Raw genomic sequence first — 16,183 nt, forward strand, 5'->3', positions numbered from 1 at the left:
CCGTCCCCCTGCGCCTTCCTGAGTGCGGCCGCGGAAGAGGCAGCGCGGTGCCCGGCTCCCCCGGGGCTGCGCGCGGGTTAGGAGGCGCGGGCTCGGGCTCGGGCTGGGGAGCAAGCTGGCTTCGGGGAGAGGGTGCGGCCGCGTCTCTTCCTGCAGGCTTCATGCGTCTTCGTGGCCGGGCCATGCCAGCCAGCCAGCCCCTCTGCACCGGGAGGGATTAAAACGCTACAAACTTGCGCGCCACTTAAAGGGCGGCCATTCATTCTCGGATGATCCCGGCGCGGAAGTGCTTCCTTCTTCGTTCCCCAAATTAGCAGCTGCCCCGCAGCTCCCCAGGCACTTTGCCTGGCGGAGGACCTCAGAGCGGGGCCTGGCGCGGCTTCCTCCCCCGTTTCGGGTCCCAGAGCCGTGGCAGCGACACTCGGGGGAACTGAAATGCAGCCGAACGTGGTAGGGAATGAAAGTTGTTATTATCCCCTGGCCTACATGACATTCATCCACATCACAAAAACCAGCTTCCAGCTGGCACCCGGGGGCTAGATGGGCTCGGAGACGCCCGGCCCCAGGGTGGTCCCTGCTGGTGCGGGGAGGACGGGAGGGGGGATGCCGGCTTTTTGCCCGTGGCGCACACCGCTGGTCGAGGGACTTGAGTTCCTCTTCGCCACCGGCTTTTCGCTGGGACCAAATTAACCCTTTAGAAGCACGGTCTCAAGTTCTGCACCCTGTCGTTAAGGGCTGTGGATGGCCCGTGCTCATTTTGGTTTTCCAAGAGCCGGGTTCAATTCCACTTACTAGGCATCTATGTGGACTTAGCCGTCTGAGCGCGACTCTACTTTACCCTGCTCAAGTCCTGACGGTCCACAAATGCATCTACTTTTGTCACATCCGTTCACCTTGCTCTACGGATCGAGTCCCAAGAAAGTATGCAGAAGGGGGAAGAGCCGCCCACCGCCTGCATTCGGGAGCTAGAGCAGGGCGGACTGGTATCTCGCTGGGCTAGGACCTGGCCCCAGGTCGTCCAGGTGCTGCTGCAGTTCAGACACGTGTGCCTGGCAGCTCGGCGCCTCTCTGAACGATAGCGGCCGACGGGCTAGAGTCTAGTCTAGTGGCATACTGCGCGTGGAAAAGCAGAAGCCAGGTTCAACCCGCTGAAAATGCAGGAGGCTTGTTTTGGGTTTTTTTTCCACGGTGGCAGCAGGGCCGTCAGAAGTGGAAGGAAGTCGTTGTTGCTTTCGATCTGTCACGGTTAGCTGCGGGAAGGGTCTCTGACATGACGCTGCTCTCACTGAGCAGGGCCCCTTTGGAAAAGGAGGTGCATCTCGTTCCAAAACCGCCATAGTGATTCAATGTGTTTGGTCAGAAGAAACAAAACCTCTGCGGTTTGTGGGCCTGTAAAATTTAGGGAAGGGAGGCCGGGAAGGTAAAAGGATCTGCTCAATCGTTTATAAAACAACAAACACACGCAAAAACACCCTTTCGATTTTATGCCTCCGTGAAGCTTTAGGATGGGAAGTGGAAGCCGAGCATGTCTCGCCAGACAAGTCAGCCCGGCGTATGTCACAGTGGCGACTGTCAGACCAGTCCCTGGAGTGGAGTCCACTGGTTTTCAACTGGTGGCAGAACAGCTCCATGGTCCTCTTGGTCACGTCCGCTGGCCTGGAGCTGTCGGGGGAGTCGCTCCTGATTCACGCCCCTGCTGGGGGATGCTCGTGTTGACCCCGGTCCTGCCGCCGCGTTCCTGTCTTGCTGCTGCACTGGGGAGCTGGGATGGGGCTTGTGGAAGATGCTGGTTCTTCGAGTCCTCGTCTGGGCAGGCGGCATAGCCCCTCTGTGATAGCATAGTGCTCGAGAAATGCACAACTCAGCACCGAGTCCCGGGCAGCTGGCAGCAAGTTAAGGCCCATGCCATTTCCTCCCAGAGCTCCACAGGGGTCACGGGTGCCTGCCTGCTGAGAAGGGGGAACAGCAGTTGTGAATCCAGTCATTGCTTCTCCTTTCCTGGGCATCTGCTCCCGGCGGGGAGGAGCCCGTGTAGGCCTGATATTGGTTTTGCTTCGGGGCTGGAGGCAGGGTAAGTCAGGAGGGCCGGGGCTGGGGCTAGGCTAAGCTCGCGCGGGGGAAGGAGGGAGGGGCTGACGCCTTGGCCTCTGCCTAGAGCCCCCCCACCCCCAGGTCTAGTGCTGCTTTAGTTCGAAGAAGAATAAATTCCTGGCCTGTAATCTTACAGCAGATATTTTTATTGAAAACCACAGAAAACGGGGCTAGTTCGCACTCTGCAGAGCAAAGGAGCAGGTCACGGTACACCGATTTCCTCTCTCCCCTCTGATTGGCGGGGCGGCAACGATGATATTTAAAATGTGCCTGCAAAACGAGTAACCTGCCTGAGCTTCAGGACATGGGTGCAAGCTAAACGCCAGGAGCGGGGTGCCGGATCTTCCTGTTGGTGACGCCGCTCGACTCGGAGCGGCTCCGGCAGAGCTGCACCAGAGTACAAGTGGCAGCCCCGAGCTCGGCACCGGGCTCCGGCTATCTGTGTGCAACATCAAAAAGGCCCGCGCTCCCTCAGGAAACCAGCGTGGCTATATTTGTGCAGTCGCTGGGGTGTGCTGAAGTGACAGATCGCGGCAGAAGGCAACTTCCTGGCAACCAGAGGAGTTAGGTGAACAGCAAAATAAACACAAAACATGAGCTCCCCATTTCCAGGAAAACAGCTCTGCATCACGGCTGGGGGTGGTCCAAACAGCCCTCCCGCAGCAGCCGCTTGCCACTTATCCAGATGTGTGAAAACCCGTGCAGGGATACGCCGGGGGTTTGCCTTTCTCTCTGTGCGTGGGCCTGGTCCAAAGCCTGTGAAAACCAAGGGGGGCAGGGGGGGGCCTTCCATTGGCTTCACGTGGCATTGGAATAGGACTTTGTCTGCAGATCACTCGGGCCCCTCTCTCTCGCTCTCTCTACTGGTGCGATTCTCCTCCGTGCGCTCACAGTTCAAATAAGCGGCAGCTGCTATCCAAAAGCGTGTCCAGCGCAAATCTGATGCATGGAAACAGATTTGCTTCCAGCGCTCCTCCTCCGGCAGAGTCCCATGCGAAGTTTCTGCAACTCCTCTCTATGTGCTGGCTCTGCCTGTAATTGGGGCTGGGGTGGGTGCTCCAGACCTCCGCTTCCACCGCTGCATGTTGCATTCCCCCATTTTGAGATGCACAACGGCTAAGATGCGAGTCGCTCCGATCTGTTTTCCAACAACAGGATTTTCCTTCGGTCATGAGCAAAGACCACGTTGGGGTGGGCTGGGTTTCTGCCTCCTTATTGCAGGCCAGTTTCGGACGGTTCTGCATCGGAAGCATGGTGCGTGCCGCTCCGACGACTTCTCTTGGCACTTTAAGGAAGCTCGGCCTGTGTCTAGGGTGAGGTTCTCCCAAAGTACAGGGGGAGGCCTGGGTAGACCTTGTGTTGTGGTCACGAGGTTGCCGAAGTGCTGTATTTGAGGGGATTTGGCTCAGCTGGATGCAGGGCAAGGTCAGAGGGTCAGTGCTGCCACTGGAGAGTTGCAGAAATGGCAGGCAGCGTGGACAGGGGGTGGAGAGGCTCTGTTTGTAAGGAGAGCTCCTCTTCCATTGCAATGGAAGCTACAGCGTGTTTTGGACGGAGTAGGGTTTTGCCATGTAGCAGGTCACTGACCCCACCCACCCATGCGTTTCCTTCTCCCCGCTGTAAAAAATAGTGGGCATCAGGTATTGCAGTTGGGGGTTTTTTTAAATGAAGGAAGTAACATGGTCCCTGTTTGCATTAGGTTTGGAAATGGATGGGCTCGAGAAAGAAAGTGTGACCCCCTGGACTGTTCTACACTATGTAGTGCTTCTGCACCATCCCCATAGCTGTGGCACATATACCCACCCCAAATCCCAAGACTCAGAAGTTAGCTTCTTCCTGAGCATGAAGCTAAACAGGAACATTTGGGGCTGGGGGGTACGCCCCCGTCACCTGCGCACGAGCTCTTGGAACAAGCGACTTGGCTCTAACGCTGGAGGTCCAGTGGTGATTTCCCTTGTGCTGGTGAGATGCAGGAGTCACTTTGTGCTTGGTGCAAGGTAGAACTAGTGCATGGGAGTTGGGCTGTGCTGCTCTGGAGCAGAGCGGTTTGTGCCTGAGAAACCTCGCCAGCAGCAGCTGTCTGCAGCCCACCCCCACAGACCGACAGTGATGTCTCTTTGTCTAAGTAGTGGAAACTAAGACTAGCCTGGGGAATACGCAGAAGAGGTGTCTTAATGCAGCAGCTGGGACTACAGCATACACGCGGATCTGCCCGCCAGTGCTGCTGAGACCCGGAAACAGAGCAAGGCCTTTCAAGCAATGCTTGATTTTATTTTATTTTTTTTCTGCTTTCTGCAATCTGTATTCCTGTGTATTCCCCAGTCCAGTGGGGTTTGGTACAGAGACCATCTCAACCCCAACCGCGTGATGCCACAAGGGCAGATGATCCTCTTCTTTCCCAGCAAAGAGAGGGCTGTGTGCGGGCACTGTTGTCGGGATGCTCCAGGCTTTCAAAGCCACTGAAATGCTGAGAAAAGCAGGGGGCTGGCAGTGTGTTGAAGAGGGAGGTGAGCATTCAAATCAGAGCATGAAGGACAGAAACCCAGGCTTGCAACATCTGTGAGACTGCACCAAATAAAGGGAACTCTTGGTTCAAACTTCCTCCTTTTGCCACTCCTGCTGATCCCAGTGCGAGCCTGCCTGCTGCCAAGGTTAATCTGCATTTGGGATTGAAGGAACCATAGAGGGCAGAGAGCAAGGCGGTAGTGTAACTAGGGTAAGGTGAGAGGGGCACCAACTTAAAGGGGACACCAGTATGGCCTCCTCCTCTCCCCACCCCGGGAGTCTTTTCCAAGGCAGGGGCAGCTCAGCCATAGAGTCAGGCAAGCACAGCCCCGTGCCCCATCGTGTATCTGTAGGGGAAAGGGCTGAACGAGGCAAGTGGCGTGTACCCCCCATGCTTTGCCATGAGAGCTGCAGCCCTGTGCCCAGCAGCATATCTGGGGGGAGGGAGGGGAAGCGAACAGGGCATCCAAAGTGGTCCCTTGGAGTCTGCACCAGCTAGGCTGCTGCCCCAGCGTACAGCAAGCCCATGCCTCAGCTGCAGCAGCCTAAGTACAGGCTGCTACAGCAGGAGCTGTGGCAGCTGTCATCCAAGCACAGAGAGCAGGGGCAGGTAAGCTTCTTCTCCTTCCCCCCTGCTCTCCAGCGGTCAGCATAATTTCCCACCCCACCCCCATCCCACTTCTATCTCTGCCCTGGGTGCTGAAATATCCTGTTACACCTCTGAAGCAAAGCCTGGGGCTCTTGAATTGCGTGCGGCCAAAACACTGCTAGTGAGAACAGCTCAATCCCATGCATGGCTGATGGCAGCACAGAAGGGCAGGACATTGTACATGCTACCATGTGGGCTTCTGGGGGCATCTTCATGTGTGCCTGGAGGACGAGGCCAATGGAGAGGCAAAGCAAGCCTAGGGACAGTGGTGAAAGAGCAAAAATAGATGGAGTCACATGAGTTTTGCTGTTGACTTCAGTGAGAGCAGAGCAGAGAGCAGGCTTCTTAGGAGTCTTCAGGCCTTGCTAGCTAGGATAAGGGTGGAGCTGAGTCAAACACCAGGCACCCGTTGGAGAGGCAGGTGGTATGCTATGAGCCGCTCAACTTTCTTTTAAGCAGGAATCCCAGGAGAATAGGAGCAAGGGAAACCCTCTCAGCAGAGCTACAAGGCTGTGCTGGAAGGAGAGCGCGGGTGCTCACCAGGGAAGCAGGTGGCATAGGCAATTGCATCGTCTCTCTGGTCCCCCCCACCCCAATACATTGGCTCTGGAGTGTGGCACCCTGCCTGTTCCTCGGACTTCCTTCCCTGGGGCAGAAACTGCACAAGGGAATATGGCTGGTTCCTCTCTCCCGTGCAGAGGTTTCTGCTGGCAGTTGGGATAATGGTGAGGCTGGAGTGGGACACCTGGGGAGGAAGAGCAGCCGGACTCGGAGATCAAATGCTGATCTGTTTTGGAAGAGGGATTGTGAGAACAGGGCTAGGTCCTGCCAACAGCTTTGGCTGGAGCGGCAGGTGCCCGTCACCCTCCTAATGAGGCCTTTTTCAATGCTCAGCTGTTGATGATGACTGCACCTGGTGAGTGCTGCCAACACTAATCCCTTCTTTCCATTTCTTTCCCCACCGTCAATGCAGGGTGTGAAGGAGGAGGTCACAGAGAAGCCGAAATGTGCTCCGACTGCAGACAAGGCTGGCTGGGTTAAGAAATGCAGCGGAGGGTTCTTGGGAATCTGGAAAGATCGTTACGTCCTGTTATGCAAAACGAAGCTCCTGGTATATGAAGATGAGGTAAGAGCAGCTCATCATGGCTAAATATGGCCCGATCCAGTGTAGTCCTGAATAGGATCAGGCCTGGGGCAGCAAGCGCTCCAGTGCTCCTCAGCTGTTTCCCTCCGGTTCCTTTGTTTCTAATCGGCTCTGCGCTCTACCTTCATGCAGACTAGATATGTGCACAATTCACTTCACCGCGTAATATGGCACCAGCCCCAAGTTGTTGTGTGCTGCATATGTGGTGACAAATTCCAGTTATCTGCAGAGCAGCTAAGTGCACAAGCAGCTTAAAAGTGCAGAGCATCCTTGAGCCCCACAGCGTGCTTTGTACCGTACCTGTAACTAAGTTAACTGCAGAGAAACTGGAACCGTATCCATCTCCTTTTAGTAACAGTCAACCTTTAACTACCCCAAAACCAGTAACAGGAAAGCCACGGTCAAGCTGGGGCTATTATTAGAGCCCTCAAAGTGAGATGATCAGTTTGGGGGCTGTCACACCGCAACACTGACAGCACTGCCTGCTTAACAATTTGCACTGAGTTTAAATAGGTGCATACGCTGAGCAGGCATCTAGCCTATGTTCAATCCCAATGCTGTGCTCTTAAACGGAGCAGCCAGTATATAATACTGTATTTTCTCACATACAATCCCCTCCCCTCTTGCTTTTGAAAGGCAGAATGAAGGGGGGAAAAAAGACCTTTACTTAAAAATGCTGGTCAGTAGTGGGAAGTAAATAAGTAGCAGCTTCTGAAATGGGAGACTTTGCCTGGAGGTGTGGGGGCAGGGGAAAATAAGGAGCAAGTGTCCACAGCTGGCAGTGACAGAGCCCGATGTGCAGCCCTACGTTACCCTTCTCCCCAGGAGAAGCAGAAACGGCTATTGATGTATTTCCCTGCTTATAATGTGAATTTGGGGGGAAAGGCACATGCTGTATGGAAGAAAAATGGAATATACTAAATATTTTAGTTCATAAAAGGAAGCCACCAATGCTGGTGTTCAAATTTTGGGGCCCGGGGGTTGGAGGGCTGTGAGAAGGCAGATTAAACGGTTGGGAAGAAGGAATGACATGGAATTTTTTGCTATTCTAAATTATGCAGCTGAACTGCAATGCACTGACTTGCCACCTGCTGCCGGAGTGACTGACAGGCATCCTTGCAGCTGTTTGGCAGCCTTCAAATATCCAGCTTGCCACATTTCCAGCCTCTTCAGGGGTCCGCTTACCTATTCCTGGGTGCGAAGTATATTCGGGAGCATTTGTAGAGCTCCTTCCATGGAGACCCCTACCACATTTTACGTGGCTCCTCCCTTCCATTTGATCCGAGCCAGTGCTAAACTAAGGCTGCATCCTCCAGGCTCGCTCCTGGGATCAGCCCCCTCGGTGTGACGGGGTCCTTCACATGCACCAATGTCAAGGCCCAGTTTAGTACCACTTTCCATCAAATGGGAAGTACGAGCTGGGTTAAATCTGTCCCGTGTCTCTATTCACGAAGGATTTAAAGATGCATGAACACCCAGGGACCAGTCCTATATAGCTTCAGTGAGACTGCCTGTGTGAGCAAAAGTTTCCAGGAGCTGGCCTTTTTTGCCATGATTTCAGGAGGACTTCTTACACATGCAAGAGTTTGAAGGGTTGGGCCCAGAAAGATGAGTGCAAAACGCTTGCGGTTCTGCATCTACAGTGCCTAGCACGGTGGGGTCTGGGGCCTGGAGCCAGGGCTCCTGGTCTGAAAACAAGGCAGAAATTCTGTGTTCATATGTCAAGGGAACAAGCTGGGAAAACAGCTCACTTGGTATCCAGCTTCACTTCCGACATCTCACTTAAATAGCAGCTTAATGTCTGAGTAATTACCTGGACTTGGCTGATCCACACTTGGCATAAACCGTGCTCACTGGCAACACAGCCTTTTCACCTGCCATCCTGGCTTTTTCTCTTGCGTCTCAGACCACGGTATGACTCTGACAAGCTCTTATCAGATCAGGGCTGCTTTATCACAGAATAGCAAAGCTGGACGGGACCTCCAGAGGTCATCCAGTCCAAACCCCTGCTTGAGGCAGGATCAGCCCTCTCCAAACCATCCTGTTCAAATCCATTGTTTAATCTATTAGCAAAACTGCACTGTCAACCCTGCCACGGCTACAAGACAGAACACCCTAACCTGCCGCAGATACAGCAAGGAGGACAAGGCTACAGGGTGGCCTTGTAACGGGTGGTTCGCAGCGGGTTTCACCAATTGTGCGATGAAGTTAGGAAGTAGACGTCGGGGCCAAACTGTTCCTAAGCAGTTAATGCATTTGGTCTCTGAACCAAGAGTTCTAGAGTTTTGCATTCCTAAGCAGTTAAGCCATTTATGCATTTAATTGAGATGCAGAATAACCGATGCTTGTTGGAATGCGAGCAAGAGGCAGAAATTTGGAACTGGCCTTCTGCTATGCAGTTAAGCAAAAGATGCATTTAGCTAGTAAGCATTCAAGTGGAGCACCTTGTATTATTGTGAAGGTGCCAGGAACAGCAACGCTGAAAAGTGCATTTGTTCCTCTCTCTTTCTCTCATGTGCTGCCTAGTGGCGAAGGTTTGATATAATCAACAAAGGAAATGGGGATTAGGCCCCCTCAACCAACGCTTTAAAAAAGAGGCTTGTTCTTAGTTTTGAACTATCCAGTGCCTTAAAAAAGTGTGAGCTCATTTAAAGGAGAAGTCCAAATAAAATGCTTGATGGCTGCCAGGTTAGGCAGAGGTGTGGGGAGATTTCTCCAGGCTTTCGTGCCTAATCTTGCAATGGACTGAGCCCCTCCAGACCGCTGCTGAGTGCCCTGGACGGCTGACGACTCCAGCTCAAGGTGCAGGCACTCCGAACCTCACAGATGCAGATCTATAAAGAGGACGCGAGTTTTGCAAAGGTGACGCCTTTAAAAACTAGAGCGACTGTGGTTCTGACTGCCGTGGGAGGAAAGGAGGCATTTTACTGCGAGATTAATTCCCGCAGATGCTCAGGTGAAGGAAACCCCCCCCATCATTCACGGAGGTAGTTGATTATCTCAGCCAGGAAAATGGCATCTGCAGCCATCAGACATAATGCTCTTTTGTAGTGTGCGGGCTGCGGTAACGTCCTGTAATGAATTGCACCCGTGAGCTAGAATAGCTTCCGCGTTCCATGATTGTCAACGAAGGATCCTGTTCATATCTATAGGCTGTTACACTGGCTTATATCGAAGGAAAATATCTGAGGAGTGGAAACGACTACAAACGTATACGTGCATGAAGACAGGGTGCTGCCATGCAGATTTGCTGTAGGCGGACTGAAGGAAACGATATGGTGATCTATTTAAGGTGCTTATAACAGTCCCATCACCATAGTTATCAGAGCAGCCCACATTTATAAATGCCTTTATCTCCCCCGCAGCCTGGGAGGTAGGGCACTGCTATTTTCTGCTCTGTACAGATAGGAGAACTGGGTTCAGAAGAGCTAAGCATCCTGCCCAAGGTCACAAAGGGTGTCTGGGGGACAGCCCACAGTTGAACCCTTGACTTTTCTGTCCCAGTCCACAGCCTCATCCATCCTCTTCCCCATCCCTCTGTATTAACTCTCGTTGCACAACTGGAAAAGAGCATGGGTTGCCTTGCTTTTTTTCAGAACTGCACATTACTAAATGGAGCAGTTTGCACTTGTGACACTTTGGGGTGAAGATCCCTGGAGAGGGAAGGCCTCTCTTTATAATCAGGACAGGAACAGCAAGAGGAGGATCAAGTGCCTCCTTGGGGTCAAGCCTGCCCCAAAGGGGTGGCCTGCTTAGAGGCCTCTCTAAGGAGAGCCCCAACAAGGGTGGGTTTGAAAACCATACGTGTCTGTTCCTGCAGTGTCCAGCCTTCACTGGCCCACAGACAACTATACCAAGCAAGCCAGGAATGGGGAGCAATGTCAGACTTGGCTCCCGGGCGAGAGTCTGATTGTCTGTGGTCGCAAGCTGTGTCGGATGGTTGCCCACAAGCCCTGGTTTGGAGACCACTGGTCTCCTGGGAACTTGTGGGCCACTGGATTTAAGCTCATGATGTAGGCAGAAGGCGCCTCTTCCCTTGATCAGTCCTTCCAGCTGCCTAGCCCCGTTGTGAATGGCAGAGGAACCAGAATTCCTAATGGTTGCCCTAAATCGATGCCCACAAGGAAAGCACAAATGCTCCCTGTTTCCCCGAGTGCACCACCAGGCCAGCTGTGCAACCGCACGTGTGCAAAGACTGGCACAAGCAATCGGAAGCAAGGTTTAGGCCAGCTGAAAATGTAGCCAGTAACTCGTTGAAAATTTGAACCCAAGAATAGCCCCATAGTGGATCAGCACCATTTACAAAACTCTTCTGTCATTTCAGTCTGGATTGAAATTTTGCAGGTAGCTCACTCGAAAACGTGGCCATGGCTTTGCATCTCTCATTCAGGCTTTAGGTTGTTTTAAACGTATAGCGCTCTCCCTAAGGCAAACTATTATAAATGGCTTTTGTATCACCCCGAGTGAATGGTTTAGGGACGTTTCTACTACCTTACTATGTTTCAAGCTTCCTTGGGCATGGCATGAAGTTAGGTGCATCTCTGCATTGGCTCTGCCGACATTACCACTTCTCTTTGCCTCCCCGTGAAAGAGACCCAACCCCCCCCCAATGTATTTATAGCGTATACATCACATCCTTAATAAAGATAACATTAGTTGCACACAGAAGTTGGATATAATAATCTGTGCGCTCACTTTGCAGATTAGATTGTATCACATTTCAAAATTAGCCCTGGCTTGTCCGGTCCAAAATAACTAATGTAAAACCAGGGGTGTAGGTTGTAGCCATGTTGGTCTAAGGACATAGGCAGACACGGTTCTGTGGGTGAATCTGATCTCTTTTATTAGGCCTGATTAAATAGTTTAATAATTGTTTTCCAACTATTTAAGTTGGTCTGATAAAAGATATCAGATTCACCCAAAGAACCTCGTCTGCCTAATGTAAAACCAGGCACGTACTGTTTGTAAATTCGGGGCAGAGGGGGACATCACCTAGCATGCAAAGAGCAGGATCAGAGGCCAGAGGACCTGGGCTGTAGCTCTGATTCTAGTGCTAGTTCTATATCTAGCTCTTCCTGTGTGGCCAGTCGAGTGAGTAACGCCTCTTGCTATGTCTTCCCCATTTGTGAAGTGGGGGTAATGCAAACCCAAAGTCTTAATGTTGCGTTTCTCAGTGTTTTGAGATCCTCAGGCAGACGTCTCTCCGCAAATGAGTGGAGTATTTCAGGCCATCTCAGTGGAGTGTCACAAAATACAGAACTTCCTCTGAAAATGGCTAATGGAGAAGAGGGCTTTCATCTAAATGAATTTTTTGGTGGAAAGTATCTGTTTGCTTAGAAATATTTTTGCTCTTGGTGCAAACCATCAATCCAAGCTCAAACAGAGGGTAGTTTTCAGGCAAAGCGTTCGAGTGGTTTTCACGTTCACATTGAATTCAGTTTTCAAGCAAACGACAAAGGTTTTCTTTGGAAAAGAACCTCACTTTCCCAAGGATCCCTCGCCTCACTATATTTACATGTACAGTGCTTCAATTCAATACACATGTAATGAAGTGCCCGGTACCATTAACAACTGTCTACTTAGGACCTGATCCAGTCATGCACTTAAAAGTTACATCCATGCTCACACTGTCAGTAGTCTACTATGGGAGCAAGCGGTGGGGCTGCTCTTGTATTTCAAGTGGCATGTGTGCCTAAGGGGTACAGGTTGTAGCTGTGTTGGTCTAAGGTCACGGGCAGGCAAGGTTCTTTGCGTAAATCTAATACTTTTTAATAGACCAACTCAAATATTTGGAAAAATTCTTCTTTGCAAGCTTTTGGGTACAAACACCCTTCTTCAGGCTGGGGAAGCGTCGCAGCTGGTCTGTGCTCTTCCTGAAGGAAACTCCAACTGCAGACTCTTCCTCCACGTGATGAAGGGTGTTTGTACCCAAAAGCTTGCAAAGAAGAATTTTTCCGGCTATCTGAGTTGATCTAATGAAAAGTATCGGATTTACCCAAAGAACCTTGCTTGCCTACGTGTGCCTAAGCGCTTCCCTGGACCGGGAGCTGAAGTGTTTATTGAAGGCTCCTTATTCCAGTTAATGTAAAAGCGATTGAAGAAAACATCTAAAACACTTGAAGCCAAAGGGAAAGGAGGAATGGGTAAAATTCGCCACCCCTGCGTCGCATCTCAGGAGTTAAGTATCATGCCTCTTAACCGTAGTTGGCCAGCGAGCAAAGTCCAACAGGTCGGCACCAAACAGCTGCAGCGCAGCATAAAGTGCGACCTTCGAGTGCCAGTGAAGGCAGCTGAATCAGCCCCTCCTATGTGGCAGCACAACATTAAATGAGCGTTTTCATCTCCCTCTGACGCCAGAGACGCAGTCGTGTCCAGGCTTGTGAAGGACAGACGGGTGGGTGGCTCCTCCTGCTCAAGACGGCTCTCCAAACTTGGAGCTGCTGGCTGATTCTGAGAGGTGCTGGGCAGTACACGGCTCCCAAGAGCCTGCCAGCACTTGGCACATCCCAGGATTAGGCCCGTAATAGTCACAAATGAAATAAAGAATGAATTGCATGGGGTCTCTTTTGGGACCTGGCTCGGCCCAGAGAGAGAGATGGGCACTTTGCAATAGTATGCTGGAGATTAAGAAAGTCACTCCCAGGTGCTCTCCAAAATTGGAAGCTTTCCCTTGGTCCTTTTGCCCCATAGGTAGGGGGGGAAGGGGGGTGTTCTTCTTCCTATTGATCCAGGCCACTCTTACCAGCTAATTTACTCAGGAAACTCCCATTTCTGAAGCCACAGCCTGAAAATTAGGCCTGTGTCCCAGGACGGGGCATCCGCACAAAGAGCCCTTCTGCAGCCCTTGTGTCCCCAGGTCCGCCTCACCGGCCCTGACCCCTGCCCTCCCGGGGGAAACTCGGTGCTGCAGCGACCATCATTTCCACCCTGGGGGAGGATGAAGCTATGGTAGACCTGTTGTTCCCTCACCTGCCAGCCTTCCTCCTCCTCTAACACAGCCACAGCCCCCGCAGAAGGAGGGTTTCTGGGCGGGGGTTTAGGGAAGGGACCTGAAATCTCTAGGCAGGCAAGATTGTGGGGGGAGCCAGTAATATGGCCCTTGGACTTGAGGGCATGGGGTGGGGGCAGACACCACCCCCGGGCCTCGGGTGGCCCCTCTCCGCGGCGTGGGCAGTCCACCTGGGTGCTGACCCCTAGTAAACGTTCACACGGAGTCTGCCAGCAGCGCGGCTGCTTTGAGAAGCGGGCAGCCATCCACCAAAGCCAGGATGAGATCACTCCTCTTGCAGGCCTCACCCTCCTCTGTCTGGTTTATGGGGTTTATTAAATGCTCTGTTTCCTTCCTTCGTGCTCATCATGATCCTGCCGGGCCCTGTGCGAATGCCTGACATTTGCTGCCCGTGCTCTGCAGATGCTCTGTATTGGGGGCTGTACCGTGGCTTGGAGTCGGTCGAGTTTTGGCTGCTGGTTTCAGTGGGAGTGAGATCAGCCCCTTACTGCACATCACACAATAAGACATCCACTCTCGAGTCACTCCTGTTGCTCCCTTCCTCTTTTAAAGGGGATAAACACCATGCTGAAATGTTTAATTTAATAAGAAAAAGACAAAGCTATAGCATAGCATACCCAGCCATCGCTGCATAGTTGGAGCCAGCTCTGCTTCCCAGCATTGCAAAGCAATGAAAAAATTGCAGCATAGCATGAGCTGGCCCCAGCAACTTAAATATCAAGTGGTGAATGAAGGAAACTCCCCACAGCCCACTTTCCTCTGAACTCTCTCTTCCCTGCCTCCAGCTGATCAGCAGCTTCCCGGCAATGACACGTTTCCTCGCCCCACACCCCTCCTCCTCCTCTGGGCCATTCTTTGGTCATTTGCTGAATGTAATTAGAGATGGGGCTGAGTCACACCGCTCAGGGCTGAATCTGTGTCTTGCAGTTTGGGGGGGCTCGTATTTGGGGGTTATGTTGGGTGAGTGGCCCGAGCTACAAGGTTGGGATTTGGACCCCAACCTTTTTGTGTGCTGCATTGAAGTGGGGCGCTGAGTCCCAGCTGAAGCCTGTGTCTTGGGTGCCCCTTGAAGACCTCAGTTTTGCTTCTCTGACTCCTCGTGCGAAGGTCCTGGCTTGCTGCCCGCTGGGGCTGCTGTTCTGCCCCTCTGCGGAAGCCTTTCTAGCTTACCCGAGGAGCGAATTAAAAGGAAGCATACAGGCGGAAGAGCCAGGAGAGCTGGGCTGAACCCTAGCCCTGCCCAGGCTCCCTCCCTGCCAGACCTGGAAGAGCCCTAGTCTGCCTCCTTCTCCAGGTGTAGCAAACGGGCACAGTTTGCCGCAGGTGCTGGGACGCTGAGTTCAGCAGCTTTGAGATCATGACCGATAGCGCTACAACAGGTGCAACAGCTGCAAGCATCCACCCGAGTTGCAGCTTTTGGGGAATGAGATGAGGCTTACAGAGAAGCCCCTTTCTCCAGCGAGGTGCTTGCATGGTTTTCTTGCAGAGATTTTTTTTTAGGTGCATCCAGATGGTTTTCAGGTCAAATCGCTGTTGGCCGGCCTCGGTACGCAATGGATTTCAACGTGTACTACTATAAAGGACTGTATTCTCTCCCTCTGTTCCCTACAGGATGAACAGAAATGCATCGAAACGGTGGAGCTGGAGAACTACGACAGGTGCCAGGAGCTGCGGGCCCTCTTGAAGAGGAAAAATCGCTTCCTTTTAATTCGCTCCTCGGGTAAGAAGGTAGGACTGTCCTTCTCTTTACCCTAAAGCCCTGCCGCTTGCAGGAGGAGCCCGCGTGGGGGGGTGTGTGTGTGTGTGTGTGTGCGTGTGTGCGCGCGCGCGCAGGGACCCGGGAAATGCCACCGTTCCTGCTCAGGTGCGCAGTGTTGAACTGGCTAGTGCGTGTCTGGACCTCCCCAGCCCCTGGAAAGAGTCCGAGCTGCTCCGTTGTGTCTCATAGACCTCGGACCGCTAACAGGCAGGGGCGATTCTTGTGTCTGTGAAGTACGGCCCAGTGTTGCTGGGCTGGGAGGCTCTGAGGCTCAACTCTGCTGTGGGATTAAGTTTCTGAGCAGCAAACAGACACAGTTGTGAGCTCTTTCCACCACGCGAGAGAAGGGTGGATATGTCCTCCGCATGGGGGAGATAGGTCTCCTCCTTCACAGCTGCTCTCCCTCAGGAAAAGGTTTTCCTCATGAATTTTTCAGCCCCAAAAGCTTTTACTCATTGGTCTCAGAGACTTTTAGCAGGGAAGGATGGAAAAAGCCTGCACCTTTCCATGTCCATCTGCTCTCCTCCGCTTTCTGGGGTAGGAAAGCATCCCTGTTTAAGGATGCATTTATGCTAAGCAAGCACCTAAAGCGTGCTGCAGTCCAGGCCCTAGGCATGTACTTCAGTGTTTTGCAGCATTTGAGCAAAAACAGCCAGTCCCATTGAAAGCGCAGTACAAAGAACTGTTTCTCAAAGCGATGCCTTGGAAAATGCAGTATGCATTGTGATTGATTCCCCCAAGCCGTAGCGTCCACAGGATGCCTGGGGCAGGATCCGATTACAGCCCACACCTGGCAACAGTGCTGGCATGGGAAAGCCTTCATCAATCCACCCAAGCACTGAGTCCGAGAGCCAGGTCGTGCCTGCCTCGCTCCCATGCACAGCAGCACGGAGCAGTATAGCCATCGCCGCAATTGCGGTGTAACATAGACACACCCAACGTGCGGGCACAGCCGCAGCAGCACGGAGCAGTATAGCCACCGCCGCAGTTGCGGTGTAACATAGGCACACCTGACGTGGGGGCACC

At 52.6% G+C, this 16,183-nt stretch overlaps 1 protein-coding gene across 2 annotated transcripts in view; it reads left to right on the plus strand.

Annotated features, from left to right (window-relative positions):
* The first annotated feature begins 370 nt into the window (after positions 1–370).
* Positions 371–16,183, plus strand: part of PLEKHO2 (pleckstrin homology domain containing O2) — a 35,695-nt gene continuing 19,882 nt past the window's right edge. Inside the window, exons 1-3 of one of the 2 annotated variants that reach the window (XM_025199599.1) lie at positions 371–450; positions 6,219–6,371; positions 15,010–15,126. In XM_025199599.1, coding sequence (XP_025055384.1) covers positions 436–450; positions 6,219–6,371; positions 15,010–15,126 — 285 coding nt within the window. In that variant the 5' untranslated portion in view covers positions 371–435. Of the gene's footprint in view, positions 451–6,218; positions 6,372–15,009; positions 15,127–16,183 lie in introns of those variants that run through there. The other variant, XM_025199600.1, reaches the window with a different exon arrangement.

Source organism: Alligator sinensis, unplaced genomic scaffold (assembly GCF_000455745.1).
Source record: "Alligator sinensis unplaced genomic scaffold, ASM45574v1 scaffold210_2, whole genome shotgun sequence".
Lineage (NCBI taxonomy): Eukaryota > Metazoa > Chordata > Crocodylia > Alligatoridae > Alligator > Alligator sinensis.